Source organism: Puma concolor, chromosome C1 (assembly GCF_028749965.1).
Source record: "Puma concolor isolate L17-30 chromosome C1, mPumCon1.1.hap2, whole genome shotgun sequence".
NCBI classification, from domain to species: Eukaryota; Metazoa; Chordata; class Mammalia; order Carnivora; family Felidae; genus Puma; species Puma concolor.
In genome coordinates this window covers 196,252,345-196,273,369 of record NC_141674.1, presented here as the reverse complement: position 1 = coordinate 196,273,369, position 21,025 = coordinate 196,252,345, and the positions used below count along the sequence as shown (strand labels likewise).

Here is a 21,025-nt window from a genome sequence, read left to right as displayed (position 1 = left end):
CACTGCTGGCTAGCACAGGGTGCAATTAGTTGATATCTAGTAAATTTTAATTGTCATTATCCTAAGATCCAGATATTCCATTCCTGAGGGAAACTTTACCGTAGGGAATCTCTTGCCCATGTACACAAGGAGACAGTACATAACTGTTTATGGCAGCAATTCTGTTATAGTAAAACACTAGAGAACATCCTGAAAGTCAGCCAAGGGAGAAGGGCAAATAAATGCTGACATGTATTTACCAAATACTATTTAAATGTTATATGATGTGACAGGCTAGGGTGCTTATAATGTTCTATTTTATCTGCATGGTAATTACTGTATTCACTTGTGAAAAGACATAAAACAGAACACTTAGGTGTTGTGTTCTTTTCTCCATGTTTCTTTAGAGAACATTAGCTAAGATCTTGGATTTTATCAACGTGGAATAAAAATCCACTATTCATATCTCTATATATAAGTAGATCTAAATATATACCATATATAATACATTTTATATAAATTATATATTATATACACATATACTTATGAATAACATCATACATTTATACATAACAAATATACAATGTATAATTTGAGTACTTATATATGTTAAATATGTATGTATGTGTATATGTACGTATAGGTATATATGTTTTTTGCATAAATTAGTCTCATTATCTCCCCAATGATGTGTTATGTCTGTCCTTTCAAAGTTTTTTGTCATCTAACTTTTCATTATATAATCATTTTATTTATTTTTTTTTTTTTTTTTAATTTTTTTTTTTTTCAACGTTTATTTATTTTTGGGACAGAGAGAGACAGAGCATGAACGGAGGAGGGGCAGAGAGAGAGGGAGACACAGAATCAGAAACAGGCTCCAGGCTCTGAGCCCTCAGCCCAGAGCCCGACGCGGGGCTCGAACTCACGGACCGCGAGATCGTGACCTGGCTGAAGTCGGACGCTTAACCAACTGCGCCACCCAGGCGCCCCTATATAATCATTTTAATAAAAAGACTGAGTCTCAGAATTTTATGAGTTGCCAAGTTTTCACAAGAAGCCTGTGGGCTAGATTCAAAATCAAGGTTCCCATCTCTGTCAGGAAATCTTTTACTTTTATTTGCTTTCAGCCCCTACTTCCAACCCCATTCACTGTCCATCCTTCTCTACCTCCCTTTCCTGGAAGTTTGATCTGTACACACTCTACCAACAGGTCCCCAACCTCTGGCTCCTGACTGAATTTGACAAAAGGAAGCTCTCACAGGAGAAGGAAAGCAGAAGGACAATGGCATCGTCCCCAAGACCCCTTCCTCCCAGAGGTTAGCCTAGGGCTGGCTCTGTGATGTTGGGCTGACCTAGGCTATTGGTGGTCACAGCTCTTGTTACTCACTCCCTCCACAACTCCCTCTGTTGCCCCTCTGGGCCCAGAGCCGATTGTCTTTCTGGAGTATGGGCATGGACTTGTGGCCTCCCTACATCCTGTCCGACCTTTGTAGATAACTCGTGCTGTAATCTTTTCTCAAATTAACCAGTGTGCCACTTGTTTCTTCATGAGATTACAGGAGGAAACTGACTGATTACATCCTCAAGCTCAGTTTGAGGGAAAGAAACAACCTTGATTCTCATTTCTACCATTTTCTTAAGAGGCTTTCAATGTTTTTCCTGCCACTCCTCACCTCCACTTCTCTTTCTTAAAAAAGCATGGATTAGCCCACTCCTCTCAGCCTGTCCTTTATACCTAGAAGAATAGAAGTTTCCCCCCAATGCTATAGTCTTGGATTTATAAGGAAAAGACAAAGTATGAGGCTGGCTGGCAACCAGCTGGGTAATTCTAGGTCATCAAGCATTTGTGACAATGATTGGGCTTATTATAAAAGCCTGTGAAAACTATTGTTTTCTTGGCTAGGTTGCTGTGATTAAGGGAGATATTACTAGTTCAACAGAATTATTTTCCCCCATTGGACTAGCTATATTTACCCTTTACTTCTTGCCCCATACCTCACTGTCCCCAAATGTTTCTACTCTGTAAATGAGATTAGGCAGCTCCAAAAATTATTTCAAATTCCTGGAGCAGTGTTCCATATACTGAAGTGTCAGTGGATAACTTCTCTGAGAATCCCAAGTGGATAGGGAGAAGAAAGGTTGTTAAAAATGTACATTCCCAGGTCCTACCCCAGACTTACTAAACCAGAATTGCTGGAGATTGAGCTCAGGAATCTTCATTTTAGATAATATCTCCGGGCAATTCTTAAACACTCTCAACAAGCTTAGAGGACAATTGCCCTAGAGAAACATGCAATGCATGACTTCTGTACTGATAGGCCAACATCCAAAACAATTCCTATATGGAAACACTAACTGGAATGATATGTTGACAGTTTTGTCCCTAAGGGTGCCAGATGACTAAATTTATGTCTTTCTCTACCTACAATATTTATTTGATGAAAGTAATTATTAACTATACCGTGGAGTCCCATGGTCATTAACTACTTCCTGACAAATCATGTCAGTTCAGTTAAGGATGGACTGCATGACAGCAAGAGTCCACCAACAAGGCTGTGATCTGAGACTGAAAGTGAGTTTTTAAGGCAATAAAAATTTGTTAAGTAAATTCACATCTCAATTGCTTAACATTTAAAGAGACTCCATTTGAAACAACAATGAGGAACATTCTGTAACAAATATTTATAATCCAAAGTACCTTCATTTGAGGTGTTATTCAAGCACGAGTTTATTTGTCTTAAAGTGTGAGCTATACTGGAGTGAGTAGTCAATAAAAAGCAAGAATCATCAATAAATGTTTAATTTCACTTATGACAGCATTATCAGACAATCGTCTTGTCACTAAACAACCAGTAAAAGTCATTTTAATTAGCAATCTAATTAATACATGACAGAAAAACTGAAAAACTTACATAACCGGAAAAAGATGGTTTGGGGGCTATCATTGTGTGATATGGTAGAAATGTTCTTTTTTTTTTTTTTTTTTAATTTTTTTTTTTTTTTTAACGTTTATTTATTTTTGGGACAGAGAGAGACAGAGCATGAACGGGCGAGGGGCAGAGAGAGAGGGAGACACAGAATCGGAAACAGGCTCCAGGCTCTGAGCCATCAGCCCAGAGCCCGACGCGGGGCTCGAACTCACGGACCGCGAGATCGTGACCTGGCTGAAGTCGGGCGCTTAACCGACTGCGCCACCCAGGCGCCCCAGAAATGTTCTTACTAACTAATATTCTATTGTTCTGTAAGTTATTTTGTAGAAAAAAATGAAGATTTTATAAAAGTATGAAAACCACTTTTATTCTAAATGCTATATAATAAACAAAGAGAATGCTATAAAAATAACAAAGAGAATTATACATACAAAAAAGTAATGGTGTTTAAATATTGCTGATGAGCTCATCGATGATATTTACTTAAAAATTTTTTATACCTTTAAATTTTTTCTATAATTAGCATATAATTCTTTTATATGCATAAAATAAATAATACACTATGATCAAAAAAGGCTGTCAAAAAGCTACGAATTTCTTTTATATATATTCCATGTAACTATGGCTTCAGGAAAGCAAGTTATTATTAATTAGAGTTGGGGGATGCTAGTAGAGAACATCCAAGGCAGAAAAACACTCTGGAAATAATAATCTGTGGAGGCAGAGAATTGTAGAAATCAGTTTTGACTGTATACAGTATTTAACAAAGCAGAAATTAAGTCTGTGCATATGGTAATTGAAGATGAAATCTCACACTGACTTAAAAAAAAAAAACTAGCTACCTGCTCACTGATTGCAGAGTTCAGGGAAGAGTGATGTTCTGTTCTGTCAAGGTCAGGGCAAAAGAGACGATGAATTGTATTTGTTTGATCCGAGCAGACAGCTTTTGTTTCTAAGCTATTTGCATTGCTTTATTATTAAAGTTCTCTTCATTTCTGATTAATACATGAACTCTTCCAACAAAGACATATTAACATTAGCATTTTCTGAAAGGTCTACCTTATGCATCATTTCCATGGTAACCAGCCACTGCAGTTAGGCAGAGAGAAGACCTAATTCATTCTTTTAAAGTGCCACTGATTCATGTCTAATTCACATATGTGAGTGTGGGTGTGCTGTGGGTGACTGTGTGTATGCGTCAAGAAATGCATATGCATATAGATGCTTGAGTGTGGTAATCTCAGAGAATGGAAAAAACAACATTCTTCCACAAACAGGAAACCTTGAACTTTGCAGTTTGTCAAAGAAATATCACATGCTATTTATATTTGCAAATTTCTAATGCATACCATGGCTGAAAAAAATATGTAAGAAATGTAAGCTCGTAGATATTTTAAGACCTCAAGATTTCACCCTGATATTGTTTTTAATAATTTTTAAAAGTCAGGCCAAAGTATTTGAGGTAAGAAATTACTTACACTTAACCTTTTAGGAAATTGTGTAGAACAGAATTAGTGAAGGAGGAATATGAGAATACTCAATAATGAAGAAAATGTACAGATATAGTTGTAATAATTACCTATAAAATTATGGTGACATTATCATCATCATTGTTGTAGCCAGCCTCCAAAATAGGCTCCGATGATTCCTGCTTCTTGGTATTCACACCCTCCTGTGGTCCCTTCTCTATACCAGTGTTGGCATGATCCACAGCATATAGAAATGACGGCATGTCACTTTAGAGATTAGGTTGAAAGACACCGAAGCACCGATCTTGGTTGTTCCCTCTCTTTATGCGATAATTTGTTTTCGGGGAAGCTAGCTAGCATGTCATGAGCAGCCCTATGGAGAGGCCCAGATGCTGCAGAACTGTAGCTTCTAGTCAACAGCCATCTGAGTGATCTTGAAAGCAGACTCTCAAACCCAGTCGAACTTCTGGATGATGGCAGCCCTAGGCAAAATCTTGACAGACCCTGAGTTGCAACCCCTTAGCTAAGCTCTTTCTGGATTCATGACCCTCAGAAACTATGTCAGATGATAAATGTTTTTTGTTTTAAGCTATTGAGAAATTGGGGTAATTTGTTATAAAGCAATTGATAGAGAATACAGACTTGAATACCAAGATAACATCCTAGATTTTGGAAATGGTTTTGGGATCAGGCAGTAGCAGAGACTGTAAAGGCTTTGAAGAGTGTGTTAAAAAATAAAAGCATAAATTGCCTTGCACAAATTACTACTGGAAATCCTGAACTTTAAGGAGTCTGTTGGAGCCCTTTAAGGGCTTAAAGGGAAGTAAGGAACATGACATTGAAAAGAGAAAGAAGAAGGATCCTTGTTATAGAGTGGCAAAAGCTGCCTGCTGTGTTGTGGAAAGTTAAAGAAACAGGCTTAAGAGCATAGATGATCTAATTAAAACTTCCAAATAAAGTGTTGAAGGTGTCTTCTGATGTCTTCTTGCTGCTTATAGAAGATTGAAAGATATGACCTAACTGAAGAACTGTTAAAGACTAAAGACCTAGGACTTGATGATTCTGAAAACGTTCAGCCTCTCCAGATGGGAAGTAATGCTAAAATTAAGAAATGACTTCTAAGCAAACATCTAATCTAGGGCATTTCTGGAAAAACATGGTCTAAAGATAAAGTCAAGGGCGAAGCTGTAAAATCTTTTTAGGCCTTCAGAATGATCTAAGGTCTTGCCTCCGAATATTATTCCATGAGACAAAAGGCCAACTCAAGGTTTTGAAAGTGTGATTCACATGTAAAAAAGTAGGGGGGGTTTCAAAGAAACTTAAGGGTGTTGTTTTTCAACCTTCTTCCAAGTTAGAGAAAGGATTACCTTAAAGAGACTTGTCTATTCTACTGGGGCTCAATAAGATTAACTTTGGACTGCCAAAGTTTTTAAAGAATTTTATGTAACAAAAACACTGCCAAAGCAGTATAGAATTAAAAGAGGCTTTATACCCCCCAAATTTTACTGGCAGGAACCAAGCTGAGAAAACTACTCAGCTATAAACACATCTATCTTTCTTAAAAAAGTGAAAGTTGACCTAGAGCATGGAATCAATAGCCCAGAGGGTGGAGCTAAGAGCCATGGGCAAGAATAGGACTGAGATCTAATCAAGAATTTTCCAATATTTGTCCAGCTTGATTACAGACTTGCTATGGACCAGTGCCTCCTATGTTCTCCTTTTGAATAGGCATGTTCACAACAGTTATCATGTGCCTATTCCACCACTGTATTTGGGTGTTTTAGGTACAGATAACTTATCTCTTTAGTTCACAGATGCATGGATTGAAAAGAACTATAATTAAGGAATTGGCTTAAATCGTACACATCAGGTATCTTATTTGCAACTAGATCTGATTTTGATGATGAGATCTGGACTTTGACTTGATCTTGTAATTGGATGGGATTTTGGCAATCTTGGTGAGAGCAAATTTTTTTGCATGTGGAAGAGGTGGAAATCACTAGGGACCAGAGGCAAACTATGGTAGCAGATTCTAAGATCTCTCCATTGATCATTCTTTGTACAGTTTTTTTCTAAAATATGTTCTGTTGGTCTGTGTGAATATGACATAAATAGTGGTATATTACTCCTGAAATTAGTTATAAAAGACCTCTCTCCAGCCCCTGCCCCCAGTGCGCTCTCTCTCTCTCTCTCTCTCTCTCTCTCTCTCTCACACACACACACACACACACCATTCATTTTGTGCCAAGTCATCTGCCATATTGTGAACAGCCTTATGGAGGGGCATCTGAATCTGAGGCATCTGGGCAAAAGCCACCAGAGTGATCTTAGAAGCATATCCTCCAATTCAGTCATGCCTTCAGATGACTGCAGTCCCAGACAACATCTTAAATGTAACCTCATAAGAGACTCTGAGCCAAAAAAGACTGCAGCAAAGCTGGTGGTCTGGATATATAACCCTCAGAAACTGTGAGATAATATATGTTTGCTGTTTTAAGTCACTCAACCTCAGAGTAATTTGTTATGCAACAACAGATAACTGATACACTGGTTTAACTCCAATGGGGTTTCTTGGTAAGTCTATAAAAGATGCAGACATATGAAAATCACATATCTGGTCCTGTATTTACTAATTTCTGAGTTAGTAGAAATAAAGGACAAATTAGAGGGCCATGGAAGAGAAGCCAAAGAAAATATATGGAAAGGTTTAGACCTACCTCTTTATGAGGTAAGAGAGAAGATTGTGGACCATGGAGTTGGTTAGAATGGGCCCAAATCTAGCTTTTCCAATTCCTGTGTATGTCCTTGGGGGAACCATTTAATCTTTTTTTGCTTCAGTTCCTCATCTTTAAAAGAGGAATAAGGTCTTTTCATGGATGTTATAAAAATTAAACTCTTTCACTTATTCAGTACACTTCACTGAAGGTCGTGTACTAGGTACTAAAGAGAGGAAGGAGTGGAAGAGACTTGGTCTTTTCTCTTGTGTGTGGATTTTACAGTCTAGTGGAGGAGATAACTATTAGACAAATTGTCACACAACTATTTATATCATGTTTGCTACTCGTGCTGTAAGAGAAAACATGGAGTTCTGTGAAAGTGTTAAACATCTGCCAAAGCCTCTCTAGGGAGTAAAGAAATCATATTTAGATTGAGTCTTAAAGGAAGAGGAATTGGTTAAGTGAAGATAGATGGAAGAATGATACAGACAGATGGAATAACATACTCCAAATCTCAGAGCTAAGGGGAAGTTTGAAAGTCTAAAAAAAAGGTTGAAGTTTAGTCACTGAGGTGTGGGTAGCAGTATAATGTCACACTAGAGAACTGGACAGTAGCCAAATGATGCGCAGGGCTTGAGGGGTACCTCAAGGATTTTGAATTTTATCTTGATAGCAACGGATAGCATTAAAAGAATTCAAGAGTAGAAGTGTCATGGTTTGTTTTTTTTATTTTTACTCTGTATGTTCTATATTGGATGGTGGCAAGATTGAATCACAGGAGGTGAATCAGTAGGCTAATGAAGTACTCCAGGCACAGGGAAATGAGTGGCTTGAATGATGGTGGTGGCCTTGGAGATACACGGAAGTAAGAAGATTCAAGTATTTTTATATAAACTTTTTATCCGCTTTCCTTATCTAACAAATTTAATCACCATTCATGCAACTGCTCAAGCCAAAGTCTTCAGTTATGCTTCACTCCTTTCTTTTTCTCACTCTCCAAATCCAGTCATGTCAGCTTTACCCTGTAACTGAATCCCAGTTTCAGTCTCATCTCAGCCTTTCCACCTATACTACTACCACCTTGACCAAGGCATGTACTATCTCACCTGGGCCATTGCAACAGTCCCCTAACTAGTCTCTGGGTCCACTTTTGCCTCCCAAGTCTATTTTCCATGAACTCTCTGAAATGATCTTTAAAACATGCAATTTGGTTAATGTCACTCCACTGTTCCAACAACTCCAGTGTTTTTTCATCACGCCTGGAACAGAACCAAACTTCCTAACATGGCCTTTTGGCTCCCATGTGATCAGACCCCTCACAACCTCTCTGACCTGCGTTGTACCTTCTTGCTCAGTGCTACTGCCTGTTCACACTGCCTTATTGATGTTCCCAAAACATGCTGAGTTTATTACCATTTCAGAACCTTTGGATGTGTTCCTTCTGCCTACATTGCTCTTCTCAGATCTTCCTGAGATTGTCTCTTTTATATCATTCAAGTCTCAATGAAAAAGAACCCACCTCTCATCCTTTTACTTTGCTTTTGTTTCATAGTCTTAAAGAAGTCTACAAGTAATTTTACTCAATTACTCTTTTATCTGTCTACCTTTATTTTTTTAATTTTTTTTTTTTTTACGTTTATTTATTTTTGAGACAGAGAGAGACAGAGCATGAATGGGGGAGGGTCAGAGAGAGAAGGAGACACAGAATCCGAAGCAGGCTCCAGGCTCTGCGCTGTTAGCACAGAGCCCAACACGGGGCTCGAACTCACAGACCGCGAGATCATGACCTGAGCCAAAGTCAGAACTTCAACCGACTGAGCCACCCAGGCGCCCCATTATCTGTCTACCTTTAAAGAAGTCAGCTCTTTAAGGACAAAACTTCGATGCTGCTACAACCTATGTCTAACATATACTTACAAGATATGGATTGGAAGAACAAATACTGTTGAAATATGTGTATCACCCAAACAAATCTACAAATGTAATGCAATATCTACCAAAATGCTAACACCATTTTTCACAGAACTAGAAAAAATAATCCTAAAATTTGTATGGAAAAACAAAAGACCCTAACTAGCAAAGCAGTCATGAAAAAGAACAAAGCTGGGGTATCACAATCCCAGATTTCAAGATATCCTTCCAAGCTATAGTAATACAAACAATATGGTAGTGGCACAAAAATAAATAGATCAACAGAACAAAATAGCTCAGAAATAAACCCATGCTTACATGGTTAATTAGTCTATGATGAAAGGCAAGAATATACAATGGGGAAAAGACAGTCTCTTTAACAAATGTTGCAGGGAAAACTGATATCTACATGCAAAAGAATGAAACTGGACCACTTCCTTACACCATACACAAAAAAAATCTGAAAATGGATTAGGAACCTAAACGTGAGACCTGAAGTCATGAAATTCCTAGAAGAAAACATAGGCAGTAATTTCTCTGACACTGGCCATCACAACATTTGTGAAGACGTCTCCTGAGGCAATGGAAGCAAAAGCAAAATTTAACTGTTGGGACTTCACCAAAGTAAAAGGGTTTTATGCAGAGAAGGAAACCATTAGCAAAACAAAAAGGCAACCTACTGAATGGAAGAAGACATATGCAAATGAATAGACAATAAAGCGTTAATATCCAAAATGTATAAAGAATGTATACAACTCAATACCCCCAAAACCTAATCTGATTAAAAATGAGCAAAGTATCTATATAGACACATTTTCCAAAGAAGACATACAGATAGCTAATAAACACATGAAAAGATGCCCAACATTACTCACCATAAGGGAAATGCAAATTAAAACCACAATGAGAAATCACTTTACATTTGTCTGAATGGCTAAAGTGAAAAAGACAAGAAATAACAAGTGTTGACAAGGATGTGGGGGAAAAATGAGCCCTTGTGCTCTGTTGGTGGGAATGCAGATTGGTACAGCCATTGTGGAAAACAGTATGAAGGTTCCTCAAAAAATTAAAAATAGAATTACAGGGATCCAGTAATTCCATATCGAGTATTTAACCCAAAGAAAATGAAAACACTAATTTGAAAAGATACGTGCATCCCTATGTCTATTGCAGCATTATTTACAATAGCCAAGGTATGGAAGCAACCCAAGTGTCCCTCCATAGATGCATGAATGAATAAAGAAGATGTGACATATATATATACAATGGAATATTAGCTATGAAGAATAATGAAATCTTGCCACTTGGAACAACATGAATGGACCTAGAAAGTATAATGCTAAGTGAAATAAGTCAGAGAAAGACAAATACCATATAGGATTTCACATTTCACACATATTTGGAATTTAAGAAACAAAACAAATGAACAAAGGAAAAAAAGACCAAAAAACCTGAACTCCTAAATACAGATAACTGGTAGTTGCCAGAGGGGAGGTGGGTAGGGGAGGGATGAAATAGGTGAAGGGGATTAAGAGTACATTTATCTTGAGCATTGAGAAATGTATAGAATTGTTGAATCATTATATTGTATACTTAAAATGAAGTCTGTAACCAAAGCAACTACCTTTTCCCTAAATCTGATTTAATTATGCCCTTGACAACTTTGTTAGTGAGTTATTGTTGTTATCAAATAAAATGGAAGCCTTGGTGTGTGTGTGTGTGTGTGTGTGTGTGTGTGTGTGTGTGTGTGTGTGTGTGATTCATAATAGCGACTTTTGAATAAGTGGAAAATTAATACGGGAAGGGTCTCTACATCTTTAAAAGGACTGTGGTAAACACACTTAGGAGAGCCGCTCCTGATTCCCATCTGATGGTTGTCACACCCTCTATAATCCTCTTCTCCTGAGTGTAGGTAGATCTGTGCCTTTCTTATAACCAACAGAATATCAGAAAGGTGATGAGATGTCACGCCTGTGATTACGTTATATTATAAAGTTTCTGTAGTCGTAGGCTGTAATTAGAATTTCTCTGCCCTGTTGTAAGGTAGGTATGGAGAGGGCCACATGGCAGTGAACTGAGGGCAGCATCTAGAAGTTGAGAGTAGGCCCCAGACAATTGTCAACAGGAAAACAGGAAGCTCAATCTTTGGCCAAGAACCTGAGGCAGCTTGTATATGATCTTTCCCTGGTTGAGCCTGTGATGACACCACAGTCAGTCCTGACATGTGGATTTTAGCCTGGTCAGACCCGAGAGCAGAGAACCCAGCTAAATTGTGTTTATATTTCTGACATACAGAAATAGTGAAATAATAAATGTAAGTTGTTTTAAGCCAGTAAAGTGTTGTAACTTGTTACACAGCAGTAGAAAACTAATATAAGAACCATAGTCAGAAATTACAGAAAAGCAAACTTTGGTCAAATATAAGAAGGACATGACACTAAATAGAGCTATCTAAAAATGAAATGAACTTCATTCAAGAGTACAAAATTCCTCATTGCTGAAAGTGTTCAGGTGGTGAAAATGTTGTCAGGATGGAGTTGGTTATCTTCACAGGGCTCTTCCACAGAAAAAATGATATGATTTTAGGGGCACCTGGGTGGCTCAGTCAGTTAAGTGTCCAACTGATGATTTCTGCTCAGGTCATGATCTCACTATTTATGGGTTTGAGCCCAACCCCTGCTTGGGATTCTCTCTCTCTCTCTCTCTCTCTCTCTCTCTCTGCCCCTCCCCACTCTCTCTCTCAAAATAAATAGGTAAAGAAAAAAATTATATGATTTTAAGTACCCATTATCACTAATGACCTAGTACAGTAAATCCTATGAAAAAATACAATCTCTGCTTACACAACTAATGTTACTGTCACATTCATATTCTCAACCAGCAAAAGATCATTCAACGAGGACACTTGCCTATTTTAAAGTCCAAAATAAAGACACAAAGATAAACTCTTTGCATATTGTTTTTTAAAAGCACAATATAGTAGTATTTGGGTTAAAAAAGCAATTATATTCATATAACTTCATGCTTTCAACAATTCTAAGAAATCTTTAAAAAATGCTATACCCATGTAGCCTGGTTCTGGTGCCAGAAGGAGGTAGATCATTTAAAAATTACCAAATGAAAAGTAAGATAAAACTGAAAGGAAATATTTGTGTATAAGTCCATGGATAAAAGGACTTTCATCCAGAATATATTAAAAAACTCCTACAATTCAATCACAAGGAGATGAACAACCCAGTTAACATGTGAGCAAGAGGGTTGAACAGACATTTCACCACAAAAGATATTCAAATAGCTAATAAGCACCTTCACATAATTAGTCATTAGGGAAAATATGAACTAAAATCACAATCAGATCTCACTTTACACCCACTAGGATGGCTACAGTAAAAGAGACAGTGCTGCCAAGGATATAGAGAAACAATGATCCCTCATGCGTTTCGGATGGGAACGTAAAATGGTGCAGCCATTTTGGAAAAGAGTTTGGCAGTTTCTTAAAAAATTAAACATAAATTTGCCATACCACCCAGCCATTTTACACCTAGGTATCTACTTAGGATACCAGAACTTAAAACATATGCCTGCCCAAAAACTTGTATGTAACTGTTCATAGCAACATTATTCATAATAAACAAAAAGTCAAAACAACCCAAGTATTCATCTACTGGTACATAACTCAAATGTGATATATCCATACCATAGAATACTATTTAGCAGTAAAAAGGAGGGAACAACTTGTACATGCTGTAATGTGGATAAACCTCTACAGTATTATGCTAAGTGAGAGAAGCCAGATGTAGAAGATCATATATGGTATAACTCAATGTATTTGAAAATTCCATTAAATTCAACTATATAGACAGAAGATACATTAAGTGATTATCTGGAGCAGCGCGATCATCTGGGAGAGACTGAAATGGGTATAAGGGATATTTTTGGGTGATAAAAATGTTCTGAAATTGGATTCTGGGAGTAGCTGCACAGTTCTATAAATCTGCTAAACGTCATTAAATTGTATACTTCAAATAAGTGAATTTTATGGTAAATTACACGTCAAGCTCGAGTGTAGAGATACACAGTCTCAGGGACTCCTGGCAGTTAAGTGTGGTTTCTAGTTGGGTTCAAAGCAAACCTCATAAATTCAGTCTTCCACCATTTCAATGGAGAACAGGAAGAAGTGGCTTAATGTTTGTCTCAAGGGAAGGCATTTTTAAGCAAATTTACCACACACACAAGCTAAGGAGGGTGGTGTTGTAGCCTTTACAAAGAACAGCCTTTTCAATTCTCTATGCATACTTTAAAAGCATCCATTTTAATACAAGGATCAGATAAAGTATTTTTACACATTAAATTAGCGGATCTTGTCACATCCCTGCAGCATGGTATTTGATAGCATAATTTGAGGTTCTGCATTTAAATATTTAAAATATAATCTAATTCAGACATCTCATTATCAGATGTCTGTCCACTTCCACCCAAGTTTGTTTAAATGAGAATCATTCATAGCACATTTCTGGAATTATTAATCTAATTATACTATGACCAAGAATACATATATCATGCACTGACACTTTCTAAGGAACAGAGACCATGCAAGTAGCTAAATATGTATACCTAACTTTGAGTGACCAGGGAAATATTTTTGTCCCGAACATTGCAATCATGTACCTGGAATGTGATGGGCCTCTTTCCTGGGAAGTTTGGGAGGACAGGCTTCCATCAAAGGAGTTTCCACGGTGGCAGCCTGAAATGGTGGCCTTGGGAGAGATGGGATCTGACTGGAATGTTTCACAGACCACCTGGAATCCCTTCGGGAGGGGGAGATAGCAGATTAGTTCTTCTTTTTATTTTTTCTTTAGGTATATCCTTTAGAATTAGCTATCATATGACATACATTGTTTTTTAAAATAGAAAATTTTTCTTTGTAACACAGCTAACTACAATGTCATAGACCAAGGGATTTTGCCTTCATTTAAGAGGGAATGGAAACACTTCTAGAGAGCAATGTATACCATTTTAAGCATTCAGGTGAGTACTTTCATATATGTTATTTCACTTTGCCCTTGATTCTTTTCTTTTTAACGTTTATATCCAGTAGCTGCCGGGGAAGAGTTATAAACCAAAAACTCATCAAAGATATGCCAATACTGAGATGAAATGAATAGTACCGTCACTCATTAAAGGAAGATGTGATACATTTTTCCAATTGGATACGATGATCTTTTTTCTGATTTGTTATGCACAAGTTCTGTCATTTTCTTACAGAGTAGTTTGTTTCAATTACATTTAACTAATAAATGTAACTCTGCTCAGGAAATATGACATTATCTTTCCATAGGTATTACAGATGAAATTCTTCACTCAAGTGTAAAGACCCTCAGCTTATCATGGTACTTTAGTCCTTATAATTTCCATCTTCATATGTAAAATAAGAAAGCACTGTCCAGTAATGATGCATAGAGGGACCAATACGGCTAAAAATTTCATAAAATAAGTTTTCCGAACTAGATCGAAAACTCCCTGAGCATGAGTATGCTATGTGTGCCTCATGTTAGGCAATTTGAGAGATAAAAAGTATTGCATAAACCTGAACCTTGAAATCAAGAACTTATGGTTAAATTTTAAGACAAATGAATATAGATTAGAGTAGCATGTCCAACAGAAATGTAATACAAGCTACAAAACATGAGACACACACCTAAGATTAGAAATATTAGAAAATGAAACAGGTGAGATTAATTTTAACAATATATTCTCTGTAACCCCAAATTATCACTTCAACATGTAATTGCTATAAAAATTATCATCAAGATGTTTACATTTTTTCCCTCCTAAGTTGTCAAAGTTCAGTTGTACGTTTGATACTTACAATACATCTCAGTTCAGACCAGCCTTATTTCTTTTTTTTTTAATGTTTATTTATTTCTGAGAGAGAGAGAGAGAGAGAGAGAGAGAGAGAGAGAGAGAACGAGTGCATGAGTGGGGAGGGGCAGAGAGAGAGGGAGACTCAGAATCTGAAGCAGGCTCCAGGCTCTGAGCTGTCAGCACAGAGCCCAATCCGGGGCTCGAACCCGCCAACTGTGAGATCATGACCTGAGATGAAGTCTGACTCTTAACCGACTGAGCCACCCAGGTGCCCCCAGACTAGCCTTATTTCAAGTATTCAGTAGCCACATGGGCCTAGTGGCTACCATATTGGGCAGTGCAGATTTAGAATAATTAGACGGGAGTTCATGGGGGAGCTGAAATCTTAATTGGTCCTTAAAAGAAAGATAAAATGTAGACAGGCAATGAGGAGGAAAGATAACATTCCACTTAGAGGAAACAATCTGAGCAAAGACCCAGAGGCTAAAGAAGCATGCTCTGTATATTGGAAGCAGGGCTTAAATAACTGAAGGTGTAAACAAAGTCACTTAAGAAAAATGCTTCCAGGTGGTAGAAGGCACAGAGAAGCAGGGAGAGGAGTTTGGTCTTGAAGTGACGGGAAAAAAAAAAAAATCCACTAGAGGTTTCTAGGGAACAAGGATATAAAGAAAGAAAGAATGGCACCTTGCATATAATAAGCCTCTGTGGAATAAGTTAATAAATAAATGATGCATTAGGAAGATTAGTCAGGCATTATTAAGTGGTATTTATGTGAAGCAGGAGAGGCTAAAGGTAGAAAAATCCAATTAGGTGGTTCCAGCTGCAATCTAGTTTTGAGGACCTGGATTTAGAGGGCAGTGGCAGGCATAGAGAATAAAGAGCACATCTGAGCCACATTACAAGATAAAACGACGTGACTCAGCAAGAAATCAAATTGAAAGGACTAAGCAGTACAACACAGGAGATATATTTTGTTGTATCTAAGATGTCAGCAGTTATAAGATACACCATTTTTTTATGTGCAATTAAGAAGGAAAAAAAAAACTCCGTTAGCTAAACTAGGACACTTTCCAGTGAGGACTTTCTCTAATATACTTATTACAAGCACTATCTTAGACTTATTTAGGTGTAGCTTTTGATTATACATCCATTCTGTGTATATGTAAAAAGGAAGATATAAGTGAAATAAATTGATGTAGGTATTCTTGGAATTTCTAAGTTTCAACTCAAGGGGGAGAGAGGAAAATGCGTGATGGGCATTGCAGAGGGCACTTGCTGGGATGAGCAGTGGGTGTCGTATGTAAGCGATGAACCACGGGAATCTACCCCCAAAACCAAAAGCACATGGTACACACTTTTTTGTTATCTAACTTGACAATAGATTATATTAAAAATTTTTTTAATTAAAAATTGTAAAAAAATTCCACTCAGAGTTTTTGATATATGTCTTTCTATAGAGTAACTTCCTCTGTGTCAAAAATGTTATTTCTTAAACGAGTGCTCCACTAGTCCCTCTGACATATTTTTCTAAGCCACTAATCCCAATTCTACAAATTTAAATGCCAGAAATGACAAATTCATGCTGTACAAGAATGACAACCATATTAGTACCATTACTAGGCAGGGAGATTTTAAGAAGTCAACAATCATCAAACACATCTGATTTCAAGTATGTTAAAAGTATATATATATATATATATATATATATATATATATATATATATATATATTAGAATAGATAAAATAGAGCATATAAATCACAGTGTCTATATTTAGCAATAGTTCAGTAAACATTAGCTATAATAGGACTCCAAAATTTCCAGTTTTGAGGCTAAAAAGGATGATGACACTGCTGACAGTAATGCATCAGTTAGAAAGAGGATCCAATGTTCATGGAAAGCAGCAAATTGTATCTTGCACATGTTGGACTGGAAATGAAGACAGGTCATCTAAAACCACACTAAGCTAATGGCAGTAGTCATAGCTATGTGGCTTCAAACCACCCCGGCCTTCATTTCTTTCTTTTCCAAACCAAAGAATGCTTGAAAATTTTTCACTGAATTATAGTCTTTTTTTATTACATATATTCTGTTTTTATGTGGATTCGTCTTGATTTTTCATGAAACTTTATATTACTTAAGGGATAGGACTATACATTATGCCTCCTTTCTACTTTCTCCCTCCTCCCCACCTGCTGCAGCATTATCTTACCTATATTATGATTGCCTAAAAAATATTAGAAGATTTTGATACTTTATGTGGGATGAATAATGATAACTAACATTTATTGAATGTCACATGCTAGCCATTGAGACAACGAACTACTAATTACACTTTAACCATTGAGATAGAACACCACTGATTATTCACTAGGCATGGAGATAAAGCACTGCTGATTACACTTGCCACAAAGATAAAGTACCAGTCATGCAGTCTTGTTTCAGCCTTCCCACACTGGGAAAGTGCATAAAATTATTTTCCATACTTGACAGATAGTAAAGTTGAGTCTTCTTAAAGTTTTATATTCAGGAGTAGGAGCTTGATCTGAAACCAAGTAGTATTATTCTAGAACTCATGTCTTATCTTTCACACTACACCACATCCAGGGAACGACCACCTCATTTCTTCCTAGGATCACAATAAACTCACCTCTTGATGGCTTGTGTCTTGATTTGGTGATTCACAGGTTTGACTTTGACTGTTGATAGGAGAGCTTCTCTTAGCTGCAAAGATGGAAGAAATATCATCACAAATTTTATAAGATTACAATACGCTCATTTTATTCAATAATTTCTCAAAAAATAATTTTTACATATCATTGTCATTCTGAAAGAAGATATTTAGTAGCATATATTATAAAAGAAATCAAATAACCAATTAAAAAATCTTAGCATTGCTAGGTTATCATAACAATGTAGATTTCTTCATCTATTCACTCTGACTCAAAAGGCTATTGGCGCTAAAAAGTTGGCAAAACTAAATTTAATAATGGTTAACATCTATATGGTACCAAATATCTGCCACATTCTTTTTAAGTCACTTTACAAGGGTGACTGGGGGGATCAGTCAGTTAAGCATCCAACTCTTGATTTCGGCTCAGATCATAACCTCATAGTTTGTGAGGTTGAGCCCCGCACTGGGCTCTGTGCTGATGGTGCAGAACCTGCTTGGGATTCTCTCTCTCCCTCTCTCTCTGCCCCTCCCTGCTCTCTTTCTCTTTTATTTTTTAAAAACTAAAGAACTTTACATATACAGCGCTCCTCTCTTATCTGCAGGGGGTCTTTTCCAAGTGGATGCCTGAAACTGCAGATACTACTGAACCCTACATATACTGTTTTTTCCTATACATGCATACCTATGATGAAGTTTAATTTATAAATTACACAGAGTAAGAGATTAACAACAATCACTAACAATAAAATAGAACAATTCTAACAATATACTGTCATAAAAGTTATGTAAATGTGGTCTCTTTCCCTTTTAAAGTACTTTATTGTACCATATTCACCCTTCTTATGATGATGTAAAATGCCTACGTGAGGAGATGAAGTGAGGTGAATGATGTAGCCATTGTGACATAGTGTTAGGCTACTACTGACCTTCTGACGGTTTGTCAGGAGGAGCGAATCATCTGTTTTTGGACCATGGGTAATTGAGACTGCAGAAAGTAAAACCACAGATAAGGGGGGAACTACTGTCTCAACTCATTTAACCTTTACAATAACCCAATAATAGCATATGGTAAATTATTAGATTCATTTTACAGATAAAGACACTAAGGCACAAGAAGTTTAACTTGCCCAAGATCATCTGGCCTTTACATGAAGTTTCCAGCCTAGGCTGTCTGGCTCCAGGTTGTGCTTTTATGAACACCTTAAGCTTCCCTTATGGCAAAAGTCAAATCAGTTACATTTTTCCTGAGGATTGGGAACAGTAGGAAGTGACGATGGCCATGCTGTATTGGAATTGTGAATAAAACAGATGCCGAGAAAGTGATTTACCAAGGTCACAAAACAAGAGACCTAGGGAGTGTCATCTACCCACGTGCCGTTGCTTTTTCTTCTGGCCACGTGTCTGAGCTGGGTTTAATCTCACCTCAGCTGCTGGGCACCATTTCACATCCACGGGCATCAGGCAGAGGGGAAAAGAACCCACTTTGAATATCATCCCAAGGCAAAAGGATGTTGGAGTGAACAGCCCCAGTGATTCATGAGGGACACTATTTCCTAACAGTTTTTAATACATCTGTTAAATGATAGTTTATGTATTAATGAGAGAGAGAGAGAGTGACCTAAATGTAAAGTGACCTCTTAATTCATAAGGAAAGTGATAGGACTTAACAAATACGAAAAAAATCCTTAATCAGCATAATGATATGGCTTTTTCAGTAATAGTTTTGTTTTACTGTAGCATATTTTATTTTCCTTTGTCTTATTTCTATTGTTTTCAGTTTTTTAATATTGTACATCTGTCTTCACTCTCAGATTGTTTTAATTTTGTGAAATTAACCTCATTCTATCCAGGGAATCTAAGTAGATCACTTCTGGCTATGACATCTTTAGGTCCTTGCTATTTGAATGTTATGACAGACTGTTACTCTTGAATTTATAATTTATTTCACTAGTTAATGTATTGTTCACATATTAATTCTGGAATTAGTCTACTTTCACTATATGAAAAATTGTATCTTTTGTGTGAATTACTATAAGCAAACATGATTTGTCACTATAAGCATGTTACCATCTTTTGTTCAGAAAATCCTTTAACATACTATGTACCTTGCAAAGGTATGTTACTTGATAGGGGGAAAGTATGTAAAAACTTGTTTATGGCTTCCTTCCCCTTACAAAGCTTTTTTACATGTGTAATATTCCATTGTTTGTAGAAAAACCTTGGAAGTAAGTAAATGATGTATATATATATCATGCCTCTCTCTATATATTTACCACACAATTTATCTCTTTCTAAATGTTATTATTGATGCCAAAATTTTGGTTGGGAATAGAAGGATTGAATTTATAAAGCACTCACTATAAAATGGGTACTTTATGTGGATTCTTATTTACTCCACACTATGAGGCCATATAAGGTGGTATTATTATCTCCATTTTAAAGAACTAGAAACACTCAGAGAGGTTAGGTTACATACATAGTAAGTGATACATCTGGAGTGAAGCCTGAGCTTTCCAGGCACTTTTCAAGCTATCATTTATTACTCTTTCTACAATTCACCAATAAAGTTATTTCATTAGACAATTCCTGTAGTGAAATGCTTTGATAGCAAATAAGCACTAAGGTAAGATTGTTAAGGATCTATGACTCTGTCTACTATAATGATTATGAAGATATAATAATAATAATAATAATAGCTTATTTACTTACTATGTGCCTGGCATTCTTCTAAGCAATTTTATATATAATTAATTCACTTATTCTTCATAACAACCCTGAATGTTCTAGCAACATTATATTTTAACTCTTGTTTTACACATGAGGAAACTGAAGTATAAGAAGTTTAAATGACTTATCCAAAGCCACACAACTCAGTAGCATGTGCCCCTGGTTTAGAGTTTCTCATCATATGTAAATGAGCCCTGTGCCCAGGGCATTTACATAATAACTTTCTAGAGAAATTTTCTTCCTCTTGGTTTTCTTCCTTTCTTTCTTTCTTTCTTTCTTTCTTTCTTTCTTTCTTTCTTTCTTTCTTCCTTCCTTCCTTTTGTTCTTTCTTTCTTTCTTTCTTTCTTTCTTTCTTTCTTTCTTTCTTTCTTCTTTCCCTTTTTAGAATTTAAATCCAAGTTAGTTAACATATAGTGTAATAATAATTTCAGGAATAGAATGAAGTGACTCATCACTTACACTACCCAGTGCTCATCCCAACAAGTGTCCCCCTTAATGCCTTTCACTCCTTTACCCCATCCCCCCACCCAACACCCCATCAGCAACCCTCAGTTTGTTCTCTGTATTTAAGAGTTTCTTATGGTTTATCTCCTTCTCTGTTTTTATATTAGTTTTGCTTTCCTTCCCTTATGTTCATCTGTTTTGTATCTTAAATTCCAGATATGAGTGAAATTCTATATTTGACTTTCTCTGACTGACTTATTTCACGTAGTATAATACACTCTAGTTCCATCTACATTGCTGCAAATGGCAA

At 36.7% G+C, this 21,025-nt stretch overlaps 1 protein-coding gene across 7 annotated transcripts in view; it reads right to left on the bottom strand.

Moving 5' to 3' along the window:
- Positions 1-21,025, bottom strand: part of UNC80 (unc-80 subunit of NALCN channel complex) — a 228,938-nt gene that overhangs the window by 192,152 nt on the left and 15,761 nt on the right. For all 7 annotated transcript variants that reach the window (XM_086719512.1, XM_086719513.1, XM_086719516.1 and 4 more), the window contains exons 6-7: positions 17,521-17,594; positions 13,675-13,814 (exon numbers count right to left, since the gene is read on the bottom strand). In XM_086719512.1, the coding sequence (XP_086575638.1) occupies positions 13,675-13,814; positions 17,521-17,594 (214 nt within the window). The remainder of the gene's footprint in view (positions 1-13,674; positions 13,815-17,520; positions 17,595-21,025) is intronic.